This window comes from Oxyura jamaicensis, chromosome 4 (assembly GCF_011077185.1).
Source record: "Oxyura jamaicensis isolate SHBP4307 breed ruddy duck chromosome 4, BPBGC_Ojam_1.0, whole genome shotgun sequence".
Taxonomy (NCBI): Eukaryota; Metazoa; Chordata; class Aves; order Anseriformes; family Anatidae; genus Oxyura; species Oxyura jamaicensis.
This window is the reverse complement of record NC_048896.1, coordinates 33,551,327-33,572,801: the sequence shown is the minus strand read 5'-3', so window position 1 is coordinate 33,572,801 and position 21,475 is coordinate 33,551,327. Positions and strand designations below refer to the sequence as shown.

At 34.9% G+C, this 21,475-nt stretch overlaps 1 protein-coding gene across 1 annotated transcript in view; it reads left to right on the top strand.

The window, feature by feature from the left end:
* Positions 1-21,475, top strand: part of GPM6A (glycoprotein M6A) — a 115,648-nt gene that overhangs the window by 70,089 nt on the left and 24,084 nt on the right. The window contains exon 2 of the mRNA XM_035325457.1: positions 8,300-8,492. Coding sequence (XP_035181348.1) covers positions 8,300-8,492 — 193 coding nt within the window. The remainder of the gene's footprint in view (positions 1-8,299; positions 8,493-21,475) is intronic.

Sequence of the window (21,475 nt, the reverse complement as noted above, 5' to 3'; positions counted from 1 at the left end):
AAGTGATGATAAGAAAGGCTAAATTCTAGTTTTACTAGAAAGATTTATGAGGCATTTTGCTTTAAACATGTAGTTCAGTCAATTCAGGATAGCTTTCCCATGTTGCTAAGACTTGTGTAGTAAAAGAGGAGCGGAGAGTGGCTCTTTGTGATGTTACCCAGCCAAAGCTTCAAATGCACCTTCACTACATGAAATCTAGGCCTTTGTTCATGACTCATGATGAACCTCTACTGCCAAACCGTTGATTCTCTGCTATCACAATAGCTTAGATCTGTGTCCTGCTAAGAAGGGCAAATCATGTAGCCTGCTCTTTTGTTGACATTTTAGTATCTAGTAATTCTCATCATTTGTTAGGAAGGTGTCCAAGTACAAAAAATACTTTATCAGAGTACTTTGGTGCCACAGGGGAAGCCAACAAGCTATTTATTGATAAACAATCTGGCCTGATGAAGGAGTACAGGCTAGTGTGACTGAATATGAATTTTTGTATTCCCAACATTGATTATTGCTGGAATATGGCCAAGATGAAAGATCCAGTGAAAATGTTGTATCATAGGATGGCTTGGGTTGGAAGGGACCTTAAAGATCATCCAGTTCCAACACCCTGCCATGGGCAGGGACACCTCCCACTAGATCAGGTTGACCAAAGTCCCATCCAACCTGGCCTTGAACACCTCCAGGGATGGGTCATCCACAATTTCTCTAGGCAACCTGTTCCAGAGCCTCACTGCCCTCATAGAAAATATTTTCTTCCTCATATCTAATCTAAATCTACCTTCTTTCAGCTTTAAACCATTACCCTTTGTCCCACCACTACACTCCTTGACAAAGAGTCCCTCCCCAGCCTTCCTGTAAGCCCCCTTTAGGTACTGGAAGGCTGCTCTAAGGTCTCCCTGGAGCCTTCTCTTCTCCAGGCTGTATGTATAACCCCAACTCTGTCAGCCTGTCTTTACAGGAGAGGTTCTCCAGACACTTGATCATCTTTGTGGCTTTCCTCTGAACTCATTCTAATACTTCCATGTCCTTCTTGTGCTGTGGGTCCCAGAGCTGAACACAGTACTTTGGGAGGGGGTTGAGGGGTGGGGGGGCTCAATATGTACTGGTTAATCCCTATTTACTTTTGTAGATATATTCAATTCAATGTATATATATATATTAATTTCTATTCTATGCTGAAGATTATGATAGAACTATGTATATATATTACCCATATCCAAATCTGTATCAGTTTCCCAGGAAAAGAGGCAGCCATTTTTTTGTTTAGATTTCAGTATAGTTCAGGAGGATGGAACACAACAGAAACATGTTTGTTATCTCTGGGATAAGTAATGGCATATATGTGACTCCTAATCTAGGAGAAAGAAAGTACCTTTTCTTGCTTGCTGTGTAAATTGCCATTCTGTGTGCTTGGTAGGAATTAAAACCATGTTTCCTAACTTTAGGTGTGCCTTTAAACTTAGTTGAAATCTGTCTTAAATATCTTTTAGCCCAAATATACATCTTTAATTTGTCTTTGGAATTTTACTATATCAGATGGTGGTAACAGAAATTATAGATCTCTCTGACAGGTGGATTTGCTAAATATATTTGTTTGAACAGCACAGTTGTTCTATTGTGGGCTTCTTGAAATAATATTTCTTTTTGACTGGGAAGCGTATTTCGTATTAGTACCACTGTTCATTAAAACCAAATTATTTGGAACCCATTTAAGCAATCCATTTGAGATTTAATTACCTTGAATATAATTGAACAAATATGTTGAAGGCATCTGATGAAAATGCAAATCTAATTTATACTTCTGATATAGAATGTACTGTGATGGATTATTAGTGATCTTACTGATCTGAGTTTTTTTATATAACAAATATATATATATATATATATATATATATATATTTTCCAATCTGTAGTTGTAACTGGAATTTTGAGTAGTTAATAAAAACAAGGGACAGTTCTGGATGAAATTATAGCTAATTTTAAGTAGCGTACAAAAATTACAAATTCTGTTCCTGTTGTTAGCTTTTAGTTGCCATTGTTATCCATGACTCAGAACAAGAGACTATAAATATGAGTGAGGGAGTGTGTCTGTTTGTTTGTTTGTTTTGTTTTGTACTAATAGCATTACTGAAATGCTCTGTAACCTACAGTTCCCCATACTTTTCAATGAAAATAATAGTGAACAGAAATAATGTCACAATCTGTACAAGCACTTAGAATTAAAAAGGGAGTCCTAAATTGGTTTGTAAAGCAATTCTTTGAAGGTCATGGTGGTGACTGTGCTACTGTTTTCCCATAGGAAAAAAATTGCTTTCCAATGCATTTTTCCCTTTTAACTATTGTTGGCACTTTCACACAGAGGTTTTGCAAAAGTAAAAGAAAAAAAAAATCCATTTTATGGGACATTTGGGTTCACATTGGACTACTGACCTAAATTGGTCTTAATTCCAAAATTTACAACTAAAATATCTCAAAATTTGATTTAATTAATACCACTGTAAGTCCCAACAATTTAAAATGAATTCATATAAAAATAAAATGTATTTTATAATATTTAGATGTCTCTCTGTGTGTGTATATACATATATATATCAAAGTACCTGTAAGTCTTTAGTTTTCAAGTGCAAAAAAATCTTACATTGGCATAGGATAGAGTAAATAATTAGTTGACTATTTCAGTTTTATTTCTTTGAGCCTACTGAGGATAAAATAAAATAATGCTGGAATGGAACTGAACTAAGATCTAAGCTAGGTTCCTTAGCTTTTTACCCCTTTATTCCTTTCATTGTAATGGCTGCAGGCAAGTTTACAAACATTTTCTGGAATTTAAGGTATGCTGAAGTGCCAAACATTTCACCTCTACTGCTTTAGTTTCAGCTATTTCAGCATTTAGCCCCATATGAAAACATCAATTTTTAAAGATGGCAATAAAACTATGTGCCTTTTTTCACTAGAAGATTCCTCCATATATGTTCAGTTTATGCAGTCCCTTAACACTTCGTTTTTAGGCTATAGTTTGTATTTAGATCATTTTTCTTTTCATTTTTCATTTGACGCAGGCTTCAAAGAGTTGTATAATCTATTAATGTTTCTGAAAGTTCTGTTTGTAACCTGAAGACACAATTTGGCAGTAAATATGATGCAAAATTCTGGATTTTTACACTGCAATATTATTGTTGTTATTGTGGCCTGTGTGTGGATACTTTCCAGTTCCATGCTGAGATAATCAAAATATCATTTAAATAATTAATCATATTCCTTTGATGACTGAAGCTTTCTATAAGATAGAAAACCAGAGCACAGTCAGTAAAGAAAGAAAGATTTTTTTTTTTTTCTTTTTATTATTGGATGAGTTGTGTGAAATTATATTTCTAGGGAGGGACAATCGTGGAGGTCTGAGACCTTGACAAGTGGCTTCTGGTGGTAGGTTGCTGAGATGCTGATCCTCTCTGCAGTTTTCTGGATAATCACGTTATCCTAACCAGTGCAAAATGGTGATTTCCAGAATATTTTTAATGCCAGTTAATATAAAGTGAGACATTCGAAGAAATGAGTTGTCCTCAATATCCAGCGTGATCAAACTACACCCACACTGCTTGAAGTTGTCTTTTTGGCCAGTGGGATACGTGCTAGCAAACATGTATTGCAGTAGTTGTGAGAACGTACAATCTTAGATATTTTAATCTATTTCCAGGAATTCTACATCTAAATAAACAAAAGTCTTTTCACAGTTCCTCTTATCCTTCATCCCATGTTGAGTGCAGCAACTGATGCAACTGTCCACTGTAGGATGACTACAAAGGCCTAACCTGTACCATTTTGAATTTCCATGCTAGATAATTTATGATTATCTAACATCCAGTCACTCTAAGAAGATAACAAGTCAAAGTAGGTCCAGTAAAATTACAGAATTTAATGTATCCTCTTGGATACCTGCATATTTCAGTATTTTCTTGCAATTAATTGTCTTTTTCCTGAAAATCCTCTTGAGATTTTTTCTGTGTGCATTATTCTTACTCTTCTACACAGAGTATTCTTCTACATTCTTACTCTTCTTAGAATTAACTATGTGGTAAAAGTCATTTTTATTGCTGGATAGGTAATTCCAAGTAAACATTCTTATAGAAACCAAATTTAAAGGAGTAACATCTCTGGACAGCCAGATAAAGAGAGGTATTTTAATTGTTAGTATTTGATATAACAAGTTTTCTTCTTGTTTCCAATAGTTCTGGTATAATGGTGGAGGGTGGTAGCAAAGATATATTCTGTGAATGACCCTGGTTCACAGCTAGAGGTCAATCATGCAAGATATGTCTGCAACACACGTTTTCCAAATCACAGTACAAGGATGGTCTTTGCTGATTGATTCTGAAATGGTGCTTCCTCATATTTACAGCTTTGCTAAGTAAGCTATATCTCAAATGCCTTGTCTTCTGTACTTGGGACAATATAAAGAGAGTTGGAGTGCTTCTGCTTGTTACTCTGCTGTGATGTAGTTAGAGCTTTCAGGTCAGCAGGCTCTTTTTTCTTAGGTAAAATTAAAACACAATTTGTATGAAGATCAAAGGAAAATTCCTTGACAAAATATAAATATACAACTGAAACCTCCAAATACCATGTGCTAATTCAAGCAAATATTTTGATCACACAACTTGAAGATGAGGAAGTGAAGATACAATTTTCATCATATGACAGTCTGTATTTATTTTTGTCACGACTGAGTGATACTCATGTTCCTCGATAGAACTTTTTTTTATTCCTTACAGTGATAACCACTGAATGTGTGCTATTTTTGCAGATGTGACTAAGATGTAAAACTGATTTCAGATCCAGAGTCTGGACATGTACACATGAACGTGCTTGATGAACGTGTAATTTAATTTACTCCACCATTGAGACAAAGACTGTTCATATTCCAAGTTATACTACAGGAATTTCTACTCCATGCACATTTTTAAAAATTGAAAGGAAATCATAATGGACATGATTCATAGATTGCAAATACAATATTGGCCTTAGTATATTTGTTCAGGTAAAGTTTTAGTTCTGAGTCAGAATTTTCTAAGCACAAAATAACTTCTGGAAATTGAAATGATGTTTAAAAAATCTTTGGGGAATATGGTGCTATTTGAAATATGATACTGATTTATAAGCAGAATATTAAAAAAAAAAGAGAAAGAAAGAAAGAAAGAAGTTGGAATCTATTTTATCTGATGTGCATTTGTTTTGCTGAATATTTCTTGGGGACAGACCTGTAAAATGTTACGGAGAACAGTTTCAGATCAAGAAGTCATGCCACCTGTTGAATAATAAGTTTTTGTTTGTTTGTTTGTTTTGTATTAGATCTGAGAAAAAATGTGTTGCTTTTTTTATTTTTTATTTTTTTTCCCCAGAATTGCATGTTTTGATGGATGTATTTACCAAGTCAAATATTACATAATAGTAGCTTTACTTCATGAGGTTAAAGCTAACTTCGAAAAATTCAGAACTAAATCTGTATGTTTCACGGTCATCTGGGAAACTGTATTTGAGTTGATTTGTCATGAAAACTGTGTGTCAAATGGTATGAATCTAAATATGAAAAAGTGCATGCTTAGCCAGGCATGGAAGGCAAGGAAGATTCTCTTACTCCGTTTTCCATTTCAAATTTCTGTAGTTCATGTTACCTGGGCTCTACTGTTCTATCAGCTAACAGTAGATAGAAAAGTCTTTAAGAAAAATTAAAAAAAAAAAAAAAAGTTAAGAACAAATGTTATTAGAATGTTATATGATCTTCAGAGGTACTTGTTCACTTGTAGTTATCTGTGATTAATCAATAATGGACTCTTAGAAATTATATCCAGAAATGCCTTCTGAAGGCAGAACAATGCAAACCCAAAATATACCTCTGTACTCTCTGTTTATTTTTTCTTCTATGTTTATTTTTCCATAGTATTCTGGGCAGGATATGTTTTCTTAACAGCTTGCTTGGAAGACAGTATTATACATTCATTCTGTTATTATATCATGTTTTATTCTTCACTTCCACAGATTGAAGTGGCAAGAGATGTAGGTCCTGAATCTCTTTTATTTATTTATTTTTAAATGAACTGTCCAGAAATGTGTTTGTTTTTTTTTTTATTTGTCAGTTATATATCCTGCACTGAGGAGAAAGAGTTCATATATCACTGAAGCACAAAAAAGGAAATGATTGTGATGATGCGATTTGTGTGGATAATTAGCAAATACAATCACAGCTTCTGCTTCTGCTCAAGATCTGAATCATTTATTTCCTTAATGTAGAAAAGAGATCACATAAACAGATGAGGTCAAATTAAGTTTAGCTGGTGCACTTGGAGGTATGTTAGAATATTGCACACATACAAACAAAAAGTGTAAACTAGAAGCATAGTGCACAGATTTGTCTAGACAAAGCCTGTGTAAAGAACACTTTACAAGCCTTTTAAAACAGAAGTTTGTATACCTATACTAAGGGTATTACTAATAATAGTAAAGATTCTACTAAGAGGAGCTGAGGTAGCTGCCTATGAGATCTTCTCTGACTGGATAATGGATGTATGAGATGAAACATTAATTTTGGTAGCTAAATATAGCCAGTATTTAGAGTTCAACGTTATCCACATACAATTCCCTGTCTTGTCAAAAACTATGTATTTCACTATTACATTTTTTCTGTGGAATGACATAAAAAAAGATCAATGCAGTTCTTCGTATTTCAAGTACCAAAGAAGAATGGTACTTTGGATTACTTCCTATCATTTTTGTAGAAATACATAGTCCCAGCAGATCTAGATTTTTGCCTGAGGGAAAATATTGGTAAATTTAAGAATAGTAAGTGTAAATGCTGAACTGTATGAGGTTGAATAGGCTCATTTTGCAGAGTAAACAGTTTGAAAGTACTGGTGCCTCTATTTCCAGAGGAAATCAAACATCAAAACCCTATACACTTTTAAAAATCATTTCTAGTAATTATTTCTGTGTCTGTGTGTTTTAGCTTCCTTGTGAATATGGTGTTCAGAGCTCTGAATGGCTGTCGCTGTCATAGAGACGTATACATAAAAGGTACAGCTGAGTCACATTCTGTACTGGTGGTTCAATAGCATTTTGCTAGTTAAAATAGCATTTCTATTGTTCTGTTATTAAACAGCTATTTTCACATTCTGAACAGTTTAAAGAAAATAATTGGAGCAAATGTTACCTACAGCTCATTACCTTTTGTGGTTTATGAATGATATGTGATATCAATTTTAAAATCTTATTTGTAAGATTCATTGCTTTTCTTCAGTTTTGTGTTGGTTTGACGACACTGAAAACTCTAGAATTAGTCATTAAGTAGTGAGAAAGGTAGTGGGCCTGTGGAAGAGCTAGATAAATGATAAATGAGTATTTACTCATTGTAAATGAGTAAAATTAGTATTTACTCATTTACAATGCTGTCTGCTCTACCTCTGCCACAGGTTCCTGCCTTTTCTATCCTTCCAGAAGGTAAAATGCAGGGCTCTACAGGATATAAAAGTTGTTATGGAACTGGAGAGATTTGGTAGAGATTTTGCATTTGTGAAGCTGCTAGTCAAACTAGGCAAAGTAGTGCCAGAAACCTGAACACACATGCTGGGGAGAGGGTTTGTTGTGGAACTAAGCATCAATTTAGAGATCGATGGCTGGAGGAAAGGTTGTCCTGGTATAAATCAAGAGCAATTGCCCTCACTTAGGAAGGTAAAATGAGTGGCAAGAAAATTCAGCTTCTACAACTGTTTCTTAATCTGTGCCTTTTGAGTGCATATCTTCATCTATTATTGTGAGGTATTTTGGCAAGTGAACATTTGGTTACACCCTCAAAATGATGCTGTGGGGTGGAGAAATTTTGTTGTCGGTATGTGCAAATGAAATAAATGGAGTAAACCTACGGTGATGGAAGGAATTGAATAGGATACTCTCTGTGGTTCCCTATTATTGAGGATCCTCCACAGTAATCCAATAGCTGAATTGTGAATATTGGAATAACCTAGAACTGACAATAATCTGCTCTGAGTAAAAACATGAAACTGTACAAGGAACTCACTGTTTAAAATTTCATGTTAATCAGCTGGCTTTCTACATTTAATAGGTCAAGTATCAACTGAGAAAACTCAGAAGTTCAATTAACATTTGTCCTCTCATGGATTTTTCTGAAATTATGCATTATTATACCTGATCAAATATCTCTTCACTTTTCAGAAGCATTTCTCAAGAGAAAAAGATTTTTTTTTTTTTTTTCCTTCCTTGATATAATATGTTAACATACAACTTTCTTTTCATGTAGGGTGCTTTGAGTGTTGCATCAAATGCCTGGGAGGTATTCCCTATGCATCTTTGATTGCTACCATCTTGCTGTATGCTGGCGTCGCGCTGTTCTGTGGCTGTGGACATGAAGCACTTTCAGGAACTGTCAACATTCTGCAAACCTACTTTGAAATGACAAGAGTTGCAGGAGATGTTATTGATGTTTTTACCATGTAAGTTAATACTTTATTTTATTTTTTTCCTTTTCTGTTAAAACTGATGAAAAATTCCATGTGACATATAAATTTAAGTCAAGAAATTGTTGTAAAAAAATCATAGAATTATTTAATGTTGGATAAGCTCAGATGAAGTTTTGATAGAGCTGATATTTTTTACTAATTACAAGCATTTTTAATGCATTTTACCATAATTTAATACTAAAAGCACTTCATATATGGACAGGCCTGTTCCATACAACATGTTTGTTTTTATCCAGTGATAAGTCATTTGCTGAAATGTGTAAAATTTTCTACTCTGCAGTCCAAGAAAATGAAGAAGGAGTGTATAACACGTAACAGATTAGTTCTGGGAATAAATGCAATAGGGAAGTAACTGAAGTGTTTTGCAGAACCTTACTGCTTGTAGAGTCAAACTTTTGTTGCCTCTGGTTTTCCTAGAATTCATCCTATTTTGAAGCTTTCATGCTTTGCTACTCTTGAAACTTATTTCTGGAAAGCCTTTGTGAAAAATTTTCAATGTTAATTTTGTTTGGAGTCTCCTTCACTTAAGTAAATCAATAACATTTAATAAAGAAGTTTACTCTAAACATTATAATCTTATTGTCTCACTAAAACATGATTTTCCTGGGTATTTGAAATCCAAATTCCTATCTGGCTGCTAGTATTCCTAACTAAAGCTGAAGAATCCTACTCACACTTTTGTGAGCATTTTCCTTATATGTTTTTTGGAGAAGTGAAGTCATCATTCATCAAAACATTGATATCTTACAATGGATACTTCTATGTAATAAACTTAGTGCTTAGCTGTTGTCAAAAGCCAAATCAAATACAAGGATTACTGTGTAAGTCATAGTTTAACAGAGAATTTTATAATGGTAAATATATGGTATAAATCCATCTTTCATCCATATCCTGAATACTGTGCACAGTTCTTGTCCCCCAAACTTTGATACACCAAAGAAGGCAAAAAAGAATGATTAGAGTTCTGTAATAGAGGCTATATGGTTAAACATTAATTACACTAGAGCTAGAGAAAAGGTAAGAGGTCTGTAAATGTTCTAAAGAAAGTAAGGATATATTGTCTCTTTTCCAGTACAAGAAGTAGGAGGTAACAGAGGAAACTACCAGGTGTCAGGTTCAAAAGGCACAAGAAGCAATGTTTTTTCAATTGTATAGCAGACCGGTGTAACTAGCTGGATACTGTGTATGCCAAAATCTTGTATGGTTTCAAGGGAAATCTTGGAAATATATAATGGATAATTTTGGAAAACAAATCCATTGACAGTTTCTAATGGCATATAGACTTATCCAGCTCAGGAAGTTCCAGATGCTGAAAGAGCAATGGGGAATTATCCTATTGTCTTGCCAGTTCTTACTCTTTTATATCCATTGTTTGAAATTGAACAAAAGAGGTGTACAATCTGACCTGGTTCCACTGTTTTCATGATGTATCACTTTTCATGAACCTGAAATCTCTTAACTTGTGCAGTGCTATGTCAGCATCCTTCCCAAAGCTTCTTTGTGAACACTAGCAATATTTGTGGAATTAGTAGCCAGAAGGAGGAGTTTACTAAATAGGTAAGTGACTCCTTCACTGCATCCAAATTTTTTCTGCCTAGGGCTGAGGAATTTAAATGTTCTTGTATGATAATATAGGTTGATGGGAAGTATGTTACTTCTGCTTTGAGCTTTTTGACTTGTCATTTAGAGTAATGGGTCTGACTTGACTTGGCAGTTAAGGTTCAAATAGTTGAAAATATCGAACTGGAGATATTGGGAGATATTGTTCAAATTTCACTGGAAATGATTAAGAGAGTGTGAAAGTGATTTTTTTTTTTTTTTTCCTTGTCATTTAGTTATTTGGCTTTGCCAGGAGATTTTTGGTTTGTTCATTTGTTTACTTAAATACTTACTAAAACTAAATATTTATTTGAAAGACATACTAGGATCACAATATCAGTTTATTAATTTGTGAAAGATATCTCTAAAATTATGTCTTAAAGGGAGGAGAAGGTAGTATTTTTAAAAGCAGATGAGCCATTGTTGGTAGCTGGATAAACTGATTTTCTAGGAAATTTGCAATTGTCAAATGTTTACTGGCTTAAACAAATAGTATTCTGCTTTATAAATAATATCATAGGGTGAAGCAGTGCTTGGTATTCTGTCATAACTATTGATTAACATTTGGCAATGCAAAAGCCCTGCAGTAACTCTATTCTTTTGAAAGGCCAAAAAAAAAACAGAAAACAATGTAAGCAGAAACAAGCAGTGCAGTTTCTACATTCTTAAAACTATGCATACTTAAATGGAAATACAACATTTTTTTTCTTTTATAAGAATAAAAAGATCTAGCAGGTTGTTCTACTAAATTACACTTAGGTTATGTAAGACATTTTGTCCCTTAATGTTTCTGCTGCTCTGAACTGTGTCAGGCTGACCTGAAGCCCGTCCCTCAGTGATAAATGTGAAGAGAAATGCTGCAGTGGAGTGAAGTGTGTTAGATTCTGTTTCATCATGCTTATGGTTGCTGTCTATATATATTTATTAGCATGGTGGATTTCAAATGTCATTCAGTATAAAAATCAATCCATATCCGAGAACTACTTGTGCAGGTGGTAAGAGATAAGGGCTTTTTTTTAGCTGTGACCACAACTGTGTTTGTTCTGAGCTCAAATAACAGCTCACAAAGCATCCTTTATCGTTGTCAATATAGTTATTCGTTGCAATTTAAAAGAAGGAGCAGACCCCTATAGCAAATAGTGCTTCTCTCTAGAGAATAAACAAAGGAGGTCTGAAGCACACTTTATGTGCCTGGAAAGAAAAGCCAAAGTACAACAAAGCCATTCAGAAAGGTCAGTGTCACAGTGACAGCAGCAAAAACTCAGCATCAGGGCCATGAGGGATCTACCCACCCTTATTGCCCCTGCCCAGCCTCCCTGTACCCTACTCATTTCAATGCAGTTCTTGGTCCCTCACAGGGACACTTGGTGATGGGGCTAGGGCTGCCCCAGCTGGGGTGCTGGGATGGGCCTTGGCCACAATCTTGCCCTACCAGCACTATGGCCCCCATCAGCTCATGGGCTGAAGCAGCTCATGGCCCCCATCCTACACAGTATTCTGATGCTTGGGGAGGGTTAAATTAATTAAAAACCTATAATGAGGCCTTCAAGTCCCCTTGGAGGGACCTGCCCTTGAGGCTTCAGCCACAAGCAGCAGCCCTGTGAGGCAAAAGAGGCAGTCTGAGCACTAGCTCAGCAGAGCATACATGTTTTTTCCTTCCAGATTCATGAACCCTTGGTCAGGTTGTACATACCAGCTGCAGTGCATATTTGCTTTGAAAGTATTAATGAGTAGTAAATATTCATAATTTTTAAAGATTAAGAGTGGGTTTTCCAGCTGGTTTTAAAATTCCTTGAATACCAGACAGTTAAACCAATTTCCTCAACTTGACAATTACCCAATTTAAAATATGGAGTAATCTTTGTTAATACTTTAAGATACTGGAAATATCCTGCAGAGATGCTGGGTAGGCTAGAAATAATGCTTTTATAGCAATGGGTTACAGTAATGAACGCTCTTTTGAATACTTGTTTGGAAAACAAACAAAAAAACAGTCTTGGTCTATAATATGGTTCTAAAACCAATAGGTTCTAAAAAGTAACAAGGATTTTGTAAAAGTAATTTTGTCTCAGAGTAATGCATTACAGCCTGATTTGAAATTCTTCAGTGTGGTGTGAATAAATCAGATATTCTAAACTCTTGAAAATTAAAAGAAATCAAAAGTATTTAAATACACGAGAACACGTACATATTGTACAAACAGGTAGTCCTTACAGAGTGAGAATATCTTCAAAAATCACAGAGCTGAGGGTAGATCAGTCATTTCTAAATGTGTGGACCTTTAATAAATTGGATGTTTACTGAAAACCAAAACAATCAAAACACTTTGAATTGTCAGTGAGTGGACTTCTACTCATTGCTTCAGTGCTTTCTGAATCACTTTTGTGAAACTTCATTCCCAGGCTTCTTCACTATCAACTTTATCACTTTTTTATGGGATATATTATTTTGTTTTTGTTATTTTTTTCCTCTTTTTTTTTTTCTTTTTTTTTTTTTTTCCTCCAAGTGAAGAAGTTCAGGAAATTAATATACAGAAGTCATAAGCTGTGTTTGGGATGCAAAGTCCTTCAAGTGAAAGTAGAGTGGATATTTTATCTCCTTGTAATTCAGAAAGATTCTAAGAATATAAATGTGGTGGTTTAATTTACCCTTAAAACTGCCTTTATGATATTTTAACTCTAAGGTCAATGGTTTATGTTGCCTGCTTTGGCAATTTAACAACTTTCTAGGCTTCACTGAAACTGGAAAATCTGCTTCAGGCAGTTGTGGTATTCAGTCATTCTCTGCTGGCTTAATAAACTGCATTGAACAATATATCTGTGAAGTAATGGATGCTGGATTTACTTAATAGCTGACTTAGATAAGATTACAAAGTCAGGAGAAATTGGTGGACAGTTGTCCAGAACTATATTGTGTGAACTCATTTGTCATGTTTTTCTGGTGTTAGGAGCAAATTTCAGAAGATAGTTTTAGGCAGTCAGCATCACAAGGTATATTCGTTGTATTTCCCAATAGCAACTTTTCAAAGCTCTTTCTTTTTAGTGTGCAGGGCCAGTTGGTGCCATCTGTCACATTTGTCATATATAGGCCATGAAACAAAGGAATCATGCTCTTAGAGTAGAATGTGAAGAAACCTTCCTGACAGTATCATTAGCAACTTTTTCCTACTACAGGTAGAGGTAATTCAGGTCATTGTAAATTCACTTCCTTTTAAAGGTGCAATACCGAATAGTATACTAAATGGAGTTACTGTATGTAAATCTGTATTCACTGTTCTCACTATTGGAACTGCTATGGATACTCCAGAGGAGCCATCTTCTTACAACTAAAAATTTCCTTCTTTTCAAAATGCAGAAGCCCCAGATTTGGTTGTCGAAGTGTCCAGGTTTGATGGTTGCTAATAACTAGTTGGTGTGTAGTCATGGTTTATTAAAAGGATATTACTTATTAAAATAGTGTATGCAGCTGTTTTGATTTGAGGAAGAATAAGAGCACTCATGGATGCTTTTATATCTACCCCTTACTGTTTGAAAACAGTGCTTTTTCAGATAGGTGAAGAAATGCTATTCTGATCTTCTATTTGTTTTTGTTGGTTTTGCAGTTTTCACAAGTTAAATATTGGTACCACTAGAAGTAGTCTTTTTGTCATTAATATTGCCTCAATATTAATGGAATACTGTGAAAAGTATTACAGAGAGATCTGCAGTAAAGACTAGCTGATATGAAATATGTTTATAAATATTTGCAAATATTTACAAATATCATGTGATACTTGTTTTAGTCATCTATTTAGCATGCAATAATAATGTTTTTCCCTATATGTGTTTGTTCTGTTACAAAAGTCCAGTGCTTAAATTTGAACTTGTTATATATATGTATATATTATATATTTATATTTTTATATATAGTATTTATTTATATATAGGTATGTTATATCTACATAATGGAGTTGTAAATAGTATCAGCCCTATATAAATTGATGGGTAGACCTAGATGCTTGGTGCTAATGTCTTGTTGTTTGCACAATATTTATTTCAGAGATTTATTTTGGATGAAGTCATGTCTGATACAATGCACTGAACATCCACTAGCACCTGCAGTTCAGAAGGAGCACTCCTGGAGCATACATCCTATTTAATTTCATTGCAAAGGAATCCATATTGTATACTCTGAAACAAAATGCAAATCATATCCCAAAAAGTGGGGACATCTGAGGGACTCACAATAAAAAGAAAAAAAAATCAATTCCTGCGCCAAAACATTAGTGGGGATGAGCTCATAATCCCTACTGCTGAAAGGCTGAAGGTTGACCTTCACTCAGGTCAGCAGTAAAAATGCTGATAAGAGTTCACACTAACAGCACCGTGAGGTCTTGTGTCTGGATTCTGACTATGTGTAGGAGAATGAAATTGTTTCTGCAAGGAAGGCCTATCTTTGACCTATGTACCTTGTTAGTTTATTATAATTTAGAACCACCAGTGAGAGCACAGTATTATTGAAGGTTGCGTTTTTCATTCAAAAGAATGCAGTTTACTTAAGGAGGACGCTATTTCCCTGGAATAGTTCAGTCACATGTAGAAAGTAAAACAGCATATTAAAGGTTAGATGCAAAACATAGCAGTCCAGATCTGGTATCATTTAGTAGATGTGCCAAATATGACAAAACATGCCAGCACTTGAGAATATGACCTTCTCAAGATTATACAGTGATTAAAAGTAACGTTTGCTACATATGCATCTATATTGTGTAGCCTAATGTTCTGTTAAAAGCAAAATCAGTGGCTATGTAAGTAAAGTGTGGTATTTGGAAGGTACCTGAAAAAATGTGCTTCTCGTTTCATGAAACAGTTGAATAATGGAATTCTTAACAGCACATGCTAATAGCAGCAGAGAATACTTACAGAATTTTTTAGGCTTAATTGGTGCCAATACAGTCCACTGCTTTAAGCAGTCAGATGTATTATTTAATTTGTGTTAAGCAGATTTTTTTACTTGGTTGTCTGGAATTTAGATTGACTATTATCATTGAAGCATTTGCAATAGGCCTTTCTGAGCAGGCAGTTCATCTTCATATGACTTTTTAAAGCAATTTTATTTCCATTTATTCCTAATTTACTTTATACAATTAATCTTACAGACATAAAATGGAAAATGTACATACCTATGTAATGTGCATATTGCTATATCCTTCTTTATGTGCCATGAAAAACTAAGACAACTGGTCTTTGTGCAAAAGATCTGAAAAGAGTAGAATTAACCATTACCATCCCAATCTAGAGTTTTAGTATCAAGGTATTGGTTTTATCCTATTGCTGTTTACTGTGCATGACTCCAAGTTTACATATGTAATAATGAAACAGAAATCCTGTGGTAGGATTTGCTACATTTTTGTGTGCTATGTTCCTATGGAAAGTTGAATGGGAATTCAATATCCACAGTGTACAACACCATGTAATCATAGAATCATATAATTCTGCTGGAAGTCTGCAAGTTGCTGTGCACTGATTCCAATATATTTTTGTCCTTCTTCAGGCAAAGAGGGTTCCAGATTTCCTCTGTAGTAATCATCTTTTAAATTATTTCCAAGAAAGTAGTTTTGCTGAAGGTGAGAAGACAGAAGAAGCCTAGATTATTAGAAAAAACTTTGACACCCATTCTGATCCACATTAGAGTCAAAACTTTGTGTTTTCATCTCAAACAGATAGTTTTCATTTAAATTCTTAAATAAACATTTAAAGATCCTTTCCTGTTTCAAGAACATTACAGTATTCAAAGGGCGGAAATGTGGTTTGTGCTGCTATTACTCCTCTTCCATTAGGTTGTGAATTCATTCTGCTGCTTTCGGAAGTGTTCCTTGAAATCTCAGCTCAACTATGCTTTCCTATGAAGGAAGCAACTATCAAAATTTTAGAGAATGACTTTGTATAGGAATGCAGAATTCTACCCTGAGTTGTATACACACAACATACATTCACAAATTAATCTGTTAAAAACAGTAGCACATGACTGCTGTTCAGAGTAAATAACAAAATTTGGCAATTGCAGAATGCAAGTGTGCCTTGCATATTCTTAAATGATGGTCTTTTCCTTAACAATGAAAAGTCCTAACAATGTGCTTTGAGCAAATTTGCGTATGATTTTATACAGAAGTTCTTCCAGAAATACAGAACTAGAAGATGTATTACTCAACCTGTTTTCTTTTTAGTGAATTTTATTTCTTCCTTAAATAAAAATAAATACTCTTAATCCTTCATTGCTCTTACCTTATGCCTGCTCTTAATTCTTTCTACTTCCATAACTTTCCTACAAACTCTAATTGAACATCCTATATTCCAATTTTGTTCTTTTTCCACCTGTATTTTAGAAGTTTAGATTTTTTATTAATCTAATCTCTGAGGAATCCCTTAAGGAGCTATGCTGACATTTTCTTACCAGTTTCATTTTTCTCTTCTCCATACCGAGAATATTTTAGTCTCTTCATTTATAGTGAGTTTTTTAGTCTTACTCTGCAGGTTGTACATGACTATTAATTCTCCTTTCTCCCTGCTGACTGGATATTTTTATTCGAAAAAGGAAATAATGTCTGCTTGTCTCCTCCCTTTGCTAACAATTCCCCTGTGCTTCATGGTACTATCTTGTTTGCTTAAACTGTTTAAGTGAATAGTATCTTGACCTTATGTTAAGAAATTAAAAACTTCTATGAGCCATGACTTCTGCAGATCCCATGCAAACCTTGTTTACCCTTATATCTTGCCTATTTTCAAAAAACACATTTGCAAAACTGTTTCTAAAAGCTGGAGATAGCCTGAGGAAGCAGGTTGCTATCTCAGTCTCTCAACCTTTTAGGATCAGTATGTCTGGGGGCAAAAGGATCATCACAAAGGCCAGTTTTGCTTTCTTACAGAGTAACAGAGATTAGTGTGCATTCTAGGTGTGAAGATTAAAGTTCCTTGTGATGGGACAAAATAAAATAAAAAATATCAAAACTGACTGACACTAGTGGTGATGATTACAATCAGTACTCATCTTTCTAAACTGTCTATTCCAGCTATTAAAAGGTGCAATTTTAAATTAGAAATTTTATTGTGATAATTTAACTGGTTTTTTAGTGTCTTCGATAGCTTTGGTATTGTACTTCTCTTATTTTATAATTATTATATTGAAAATATGTATAATTGTCTGAATTTACTTGCATTCACTGAATATACATACAGTTTGGTGTCAATTACATGCACCTGTGGAATCTGAATGACATTTGTTATAGATTCAGGAAGAGAAATATGAAGGAGAATTCTAAATGCTAAAAATCTGCTTCCACAGTAATACCTGGTATACTGGTGGGCTAGATCATTCAAAACCTCTGATACATTCCAGCTGAAATGTACACATACATTGTTCAAATAAAAAGGTTTTCTGGGCAGCATGAGAATCACATATCATAGAGCAATTTTGTTGGTTGTTGTTGCTCTTAATAGAAAATAAATGTCTGGAATCTGTTCATATTTTAACTAAATTAGAGAAAAGTATCCCTAGATAATATGTTGATTGTTCCAAAACAATATTAAATAATTTTGATACAAAAGTATATAGTGGTGTGCAGTAGTTAAGTGCCAATCTTTAGCACTGAGTGTGGAAAATGTACCATGATTAGACTGAATAGTGTAAAGGCTTCAATTGTAATTCCTTTTGGAATATATTAAAGGTCAATGTTAACTGTTCTTCTTGGTTTATCTGTTGGGGTAGTAAACACATTATAGTGGAGCAGTACTGATTTACTCCAGTGAAGCAACAAGTTTCTCAAGCTCAAAACATTGCTTCTAGACATAGTTAACAGGAGATAGTTTTGAATATTGAAATGCACTTATAACAAGATGGAATAATTACTTATGTGTTCATTTGATTGAAGGAGTCTCAACAAAAAAATAAGTGTTTTTTTTTTTAGCACTCTTCACAATAAAGTCTTCTTCTCATAGACAAGATCATTCATCAATTAATCTTATTGTTTGCTGATATCTTTTTCAATCTTGTATTTGTCCAAGCACCACAAAAATACTCAGTAGGAAATCTGTCACATTCATCTCTCTGAGAATGTTTTCAGTCACCTCTGACTTGTCTCTGCTGGGATAGTCTTCTATGTACTCAGCAAAAACCTGTTAATTAAGATATTAGCACTTATGGCTGCCATCAGTGACTTCAGTTGAGGAAACTGTTTTCTCTACAACTATTTTAATATTCATCTTGTTGGATGGAATCCGGATTCAGATTAATAAAGTAGGAAGTCTGCTTAATATGGAATAATTAATGACCCAGCAGTAGACAAATTATTAAAAACTGAAAGAACGACTTAAGTCACAAATTGAAAGCAGTGGTATAAATCAGGCCTGGAACCCATAGATTCTCCTCATGATTAAGACAATATGCAAGGTACATTTTATCTTATTTTTTTTTGTTGTTAAAAAAAAGAAAAGAAAGAAAGAAAAAGAAAAAAAAAACTTTCACTACTTTCACTATGCTTTTCACTATCAATGTTTATATAATTGTTCAGCTTATTCTACCCAGCAACAGCACAATCAACTTGAATTTGTGAAAATCAGAATTATCTTTGCAATCTTAATTCACTGTTTTATAGAAGTGTTTAATGGCTGTAAATATATCATTATGTAATAACCACAGGACTTGTGTATTTAATGAATAAGTATGCAAGATTTCTTATTGTCCTTCTCAGAATATCCTTAGTGTTCACCTGATTTATGTCTTTCCAATACCATCAGAAGCACAGAATTTACCTCTATAATTTAGTCTCTGCTTTCTTTGCTTGTTATCTACCTCTTTCCTTCCACTCCAGCCTGCACAATTGTGAGCTGTGCTTGTCTTTCTGCTTTGCCCTTGTCCATCTCACCCACTGGCTTCTGTTCATCGTTCATTCTGCTCTTTACCTCCCTGGTTGCTCTGGTGCTGCGTCTCCAGCATTTGAGACTTTACTAAAACATGGATGGCAATTAATCTCCCTGAGCTGGTTCACAAAGAATGACATTTTATTTTTAAAGAATGACAGTCTCCATTTTACAGGGTCTATATTTTGTTAACTATCATAATTTCATTGGAAGATCAAAGTTTATGTGAACTTATGTGCAGCATTAATATAGATGCTGCAGAGTAATACCAACACTCTCTTCAAAACTAATATGTGATTAACTTGTTAGTGTTTTAATATATTTTCTTTAGATATAGCATTCTTAATAGTTATATTGCAATGCAATTCTTTCTGACTTCTTAAAAGGTAGTGGAATGAATATTTCACTTCTGTTGTTTATTTCTTTCTCTTTGCATTATATGAGATACTTTCTCCTTGAAGGAAGTCTGGCTGTTTCATCTCATGTAGCCCGATCAGTGGAGATTTTCCTACTTGTCTCTGTAGAGAGTATATCACGAAGAAATTGATTTCTATATTTGGTTAGTGTGTAGCTATTTATATTTCCCTTGTAGAAGGCTTAAATGAAAGTTATTCGTTTAGTAGCACATAAGGCTGAGGAAAAAGCAGGGATCTTTTGGTACCCTTTTTGTTATGAACAGCTCACTGGGAGGCTCAGCACAGATGGTTTAAAGAGCTGTTGCAAGGACTGTGAAATAGTCTCCGGACTTCTCCAAAGCCTTAATCCTGTTAAGGTAATGCTGGCCTGTAATTTCTACAGCACTGAGCACACTGAGGTCTGTGAGGAGCTGTTGGTGGCATAACTCCCATACTTCAGCCTCTGATGGAGGTCACACTTTATAAAGAGTATTATGTAGGAGTAGGAAGAGATCCTATGGCATAGTCACAAGTTGCTACGGTAACTTAACTTTTGTCAGTAATGGGAAGATAGGCTCAAAATATCATTTCCCTGTTAAAATAGTGTTACACCAGCTGAATTACTATCATCTTCACATCATCTAATACTGCCAACAGTGCCAAATTTATTCCACCATCTTGAATAGTTTCTATATCTATTCCATACAAATATCAACTTACCCTGGTTTTCACAGGAGTGATGTGGAAAGAAGCTGAGAGGACTTTGTTATTGGGAAATAAAGGAAAAAAAAAAAAAAAAAAAACAAAACACATATTCTTTCTCATTTTCAGAACCCTTCTGTTATTGCCCTGTGAAAAATGCTATAACAGATTCTAACAGTATTCATTTATTATATATTCCATGCCACCCCTCAGCAGCTAGGTCATAAGTTTAAATGAGTTTTTATGAGAATAAAGCAAGCTTAAGATGCATTCAGTGAAACTGTTGTCACACTTGTACATCTGAAATATCAACTGTAAACTTGAATCTGACTTTGAATCTCTTGAAAACCATTCAAATTCAAAGATATGTTAATGAGCTGTCCAGCCTTGTTACTGTAAATTGTGTGTAGACAGTTATCTCTCTCAATACAGTAGTAAAAGGAATACTGGGGAAAATGTGGGCCCACTGCTGAATGTTGGGGAGGGGGGAGGCTTGCACTAGTGATGGAGGATACAGAGAAGGCAGAGATACTGAATGCCCTCTTTGCTGCTAAGGTCAGCCCTCAGGAATCCCAGACGAGAGAAAGTCTGGAGAAAGGAAGACTTTACCTTAGTTGAGGAGGACTGGATTAGAGGTCATTTAGGCAAACTTGACATGCACAAATCCATGGTCACTGATGGGATGTATCTATGAGAGCTGAGGGAGCTGGCAGATATTATTGCTAGACCACTCTTCCTCATCTTTGAAAGGTCATGGAGTACAAGAGAGGTACCTGAGAACTGTAAAAACAACAACAACAACAACAACAAAAAACAGTGCCATTTCTGTCTTCAAAAAGGGAAAGGAAGAGGGTCCAGTCAGCCATCCCTGGAAGGGTGATGGAACAGCTCATCCTGGATCTCACTTCTAAGCATGTGGAGGAAAGGAAGGACTAGTCAGCATAGATTCATCAAGGGAAAATCATGTTTAACCAACCTGATAGCCTCTGTGATGGAATGACTGCCTGGGTAGATGAGGGGAGAGCAGTGGATGTTTTCTGCCTTGACTTCAGCAAGGCTTTCACTACTGTATCCCACAACATTCTCATATGTAAGCTCAGGAAGTATATGGGTTAGATGAGTGGACAGTGAGGAAGATTGAGAACTGGCTGGATGGCAGAGCTCAGAGGGTTGTGATCTAGTCTAGTCTAGTTGGAATGACTGTAGCTGGTGGTGTCCCCCAGCAGTCAGTACTTGGTCCAGTCTTGTTCCATCTATTCATCAATTACCTGGATGAGTGCACCATCAGCAAGTTTGCTGATAATACGAAACTGGAAGGAGTGGCTGATACCCCAGAGGGCTGTGCCGCCATTCAGAGGGACCTGGA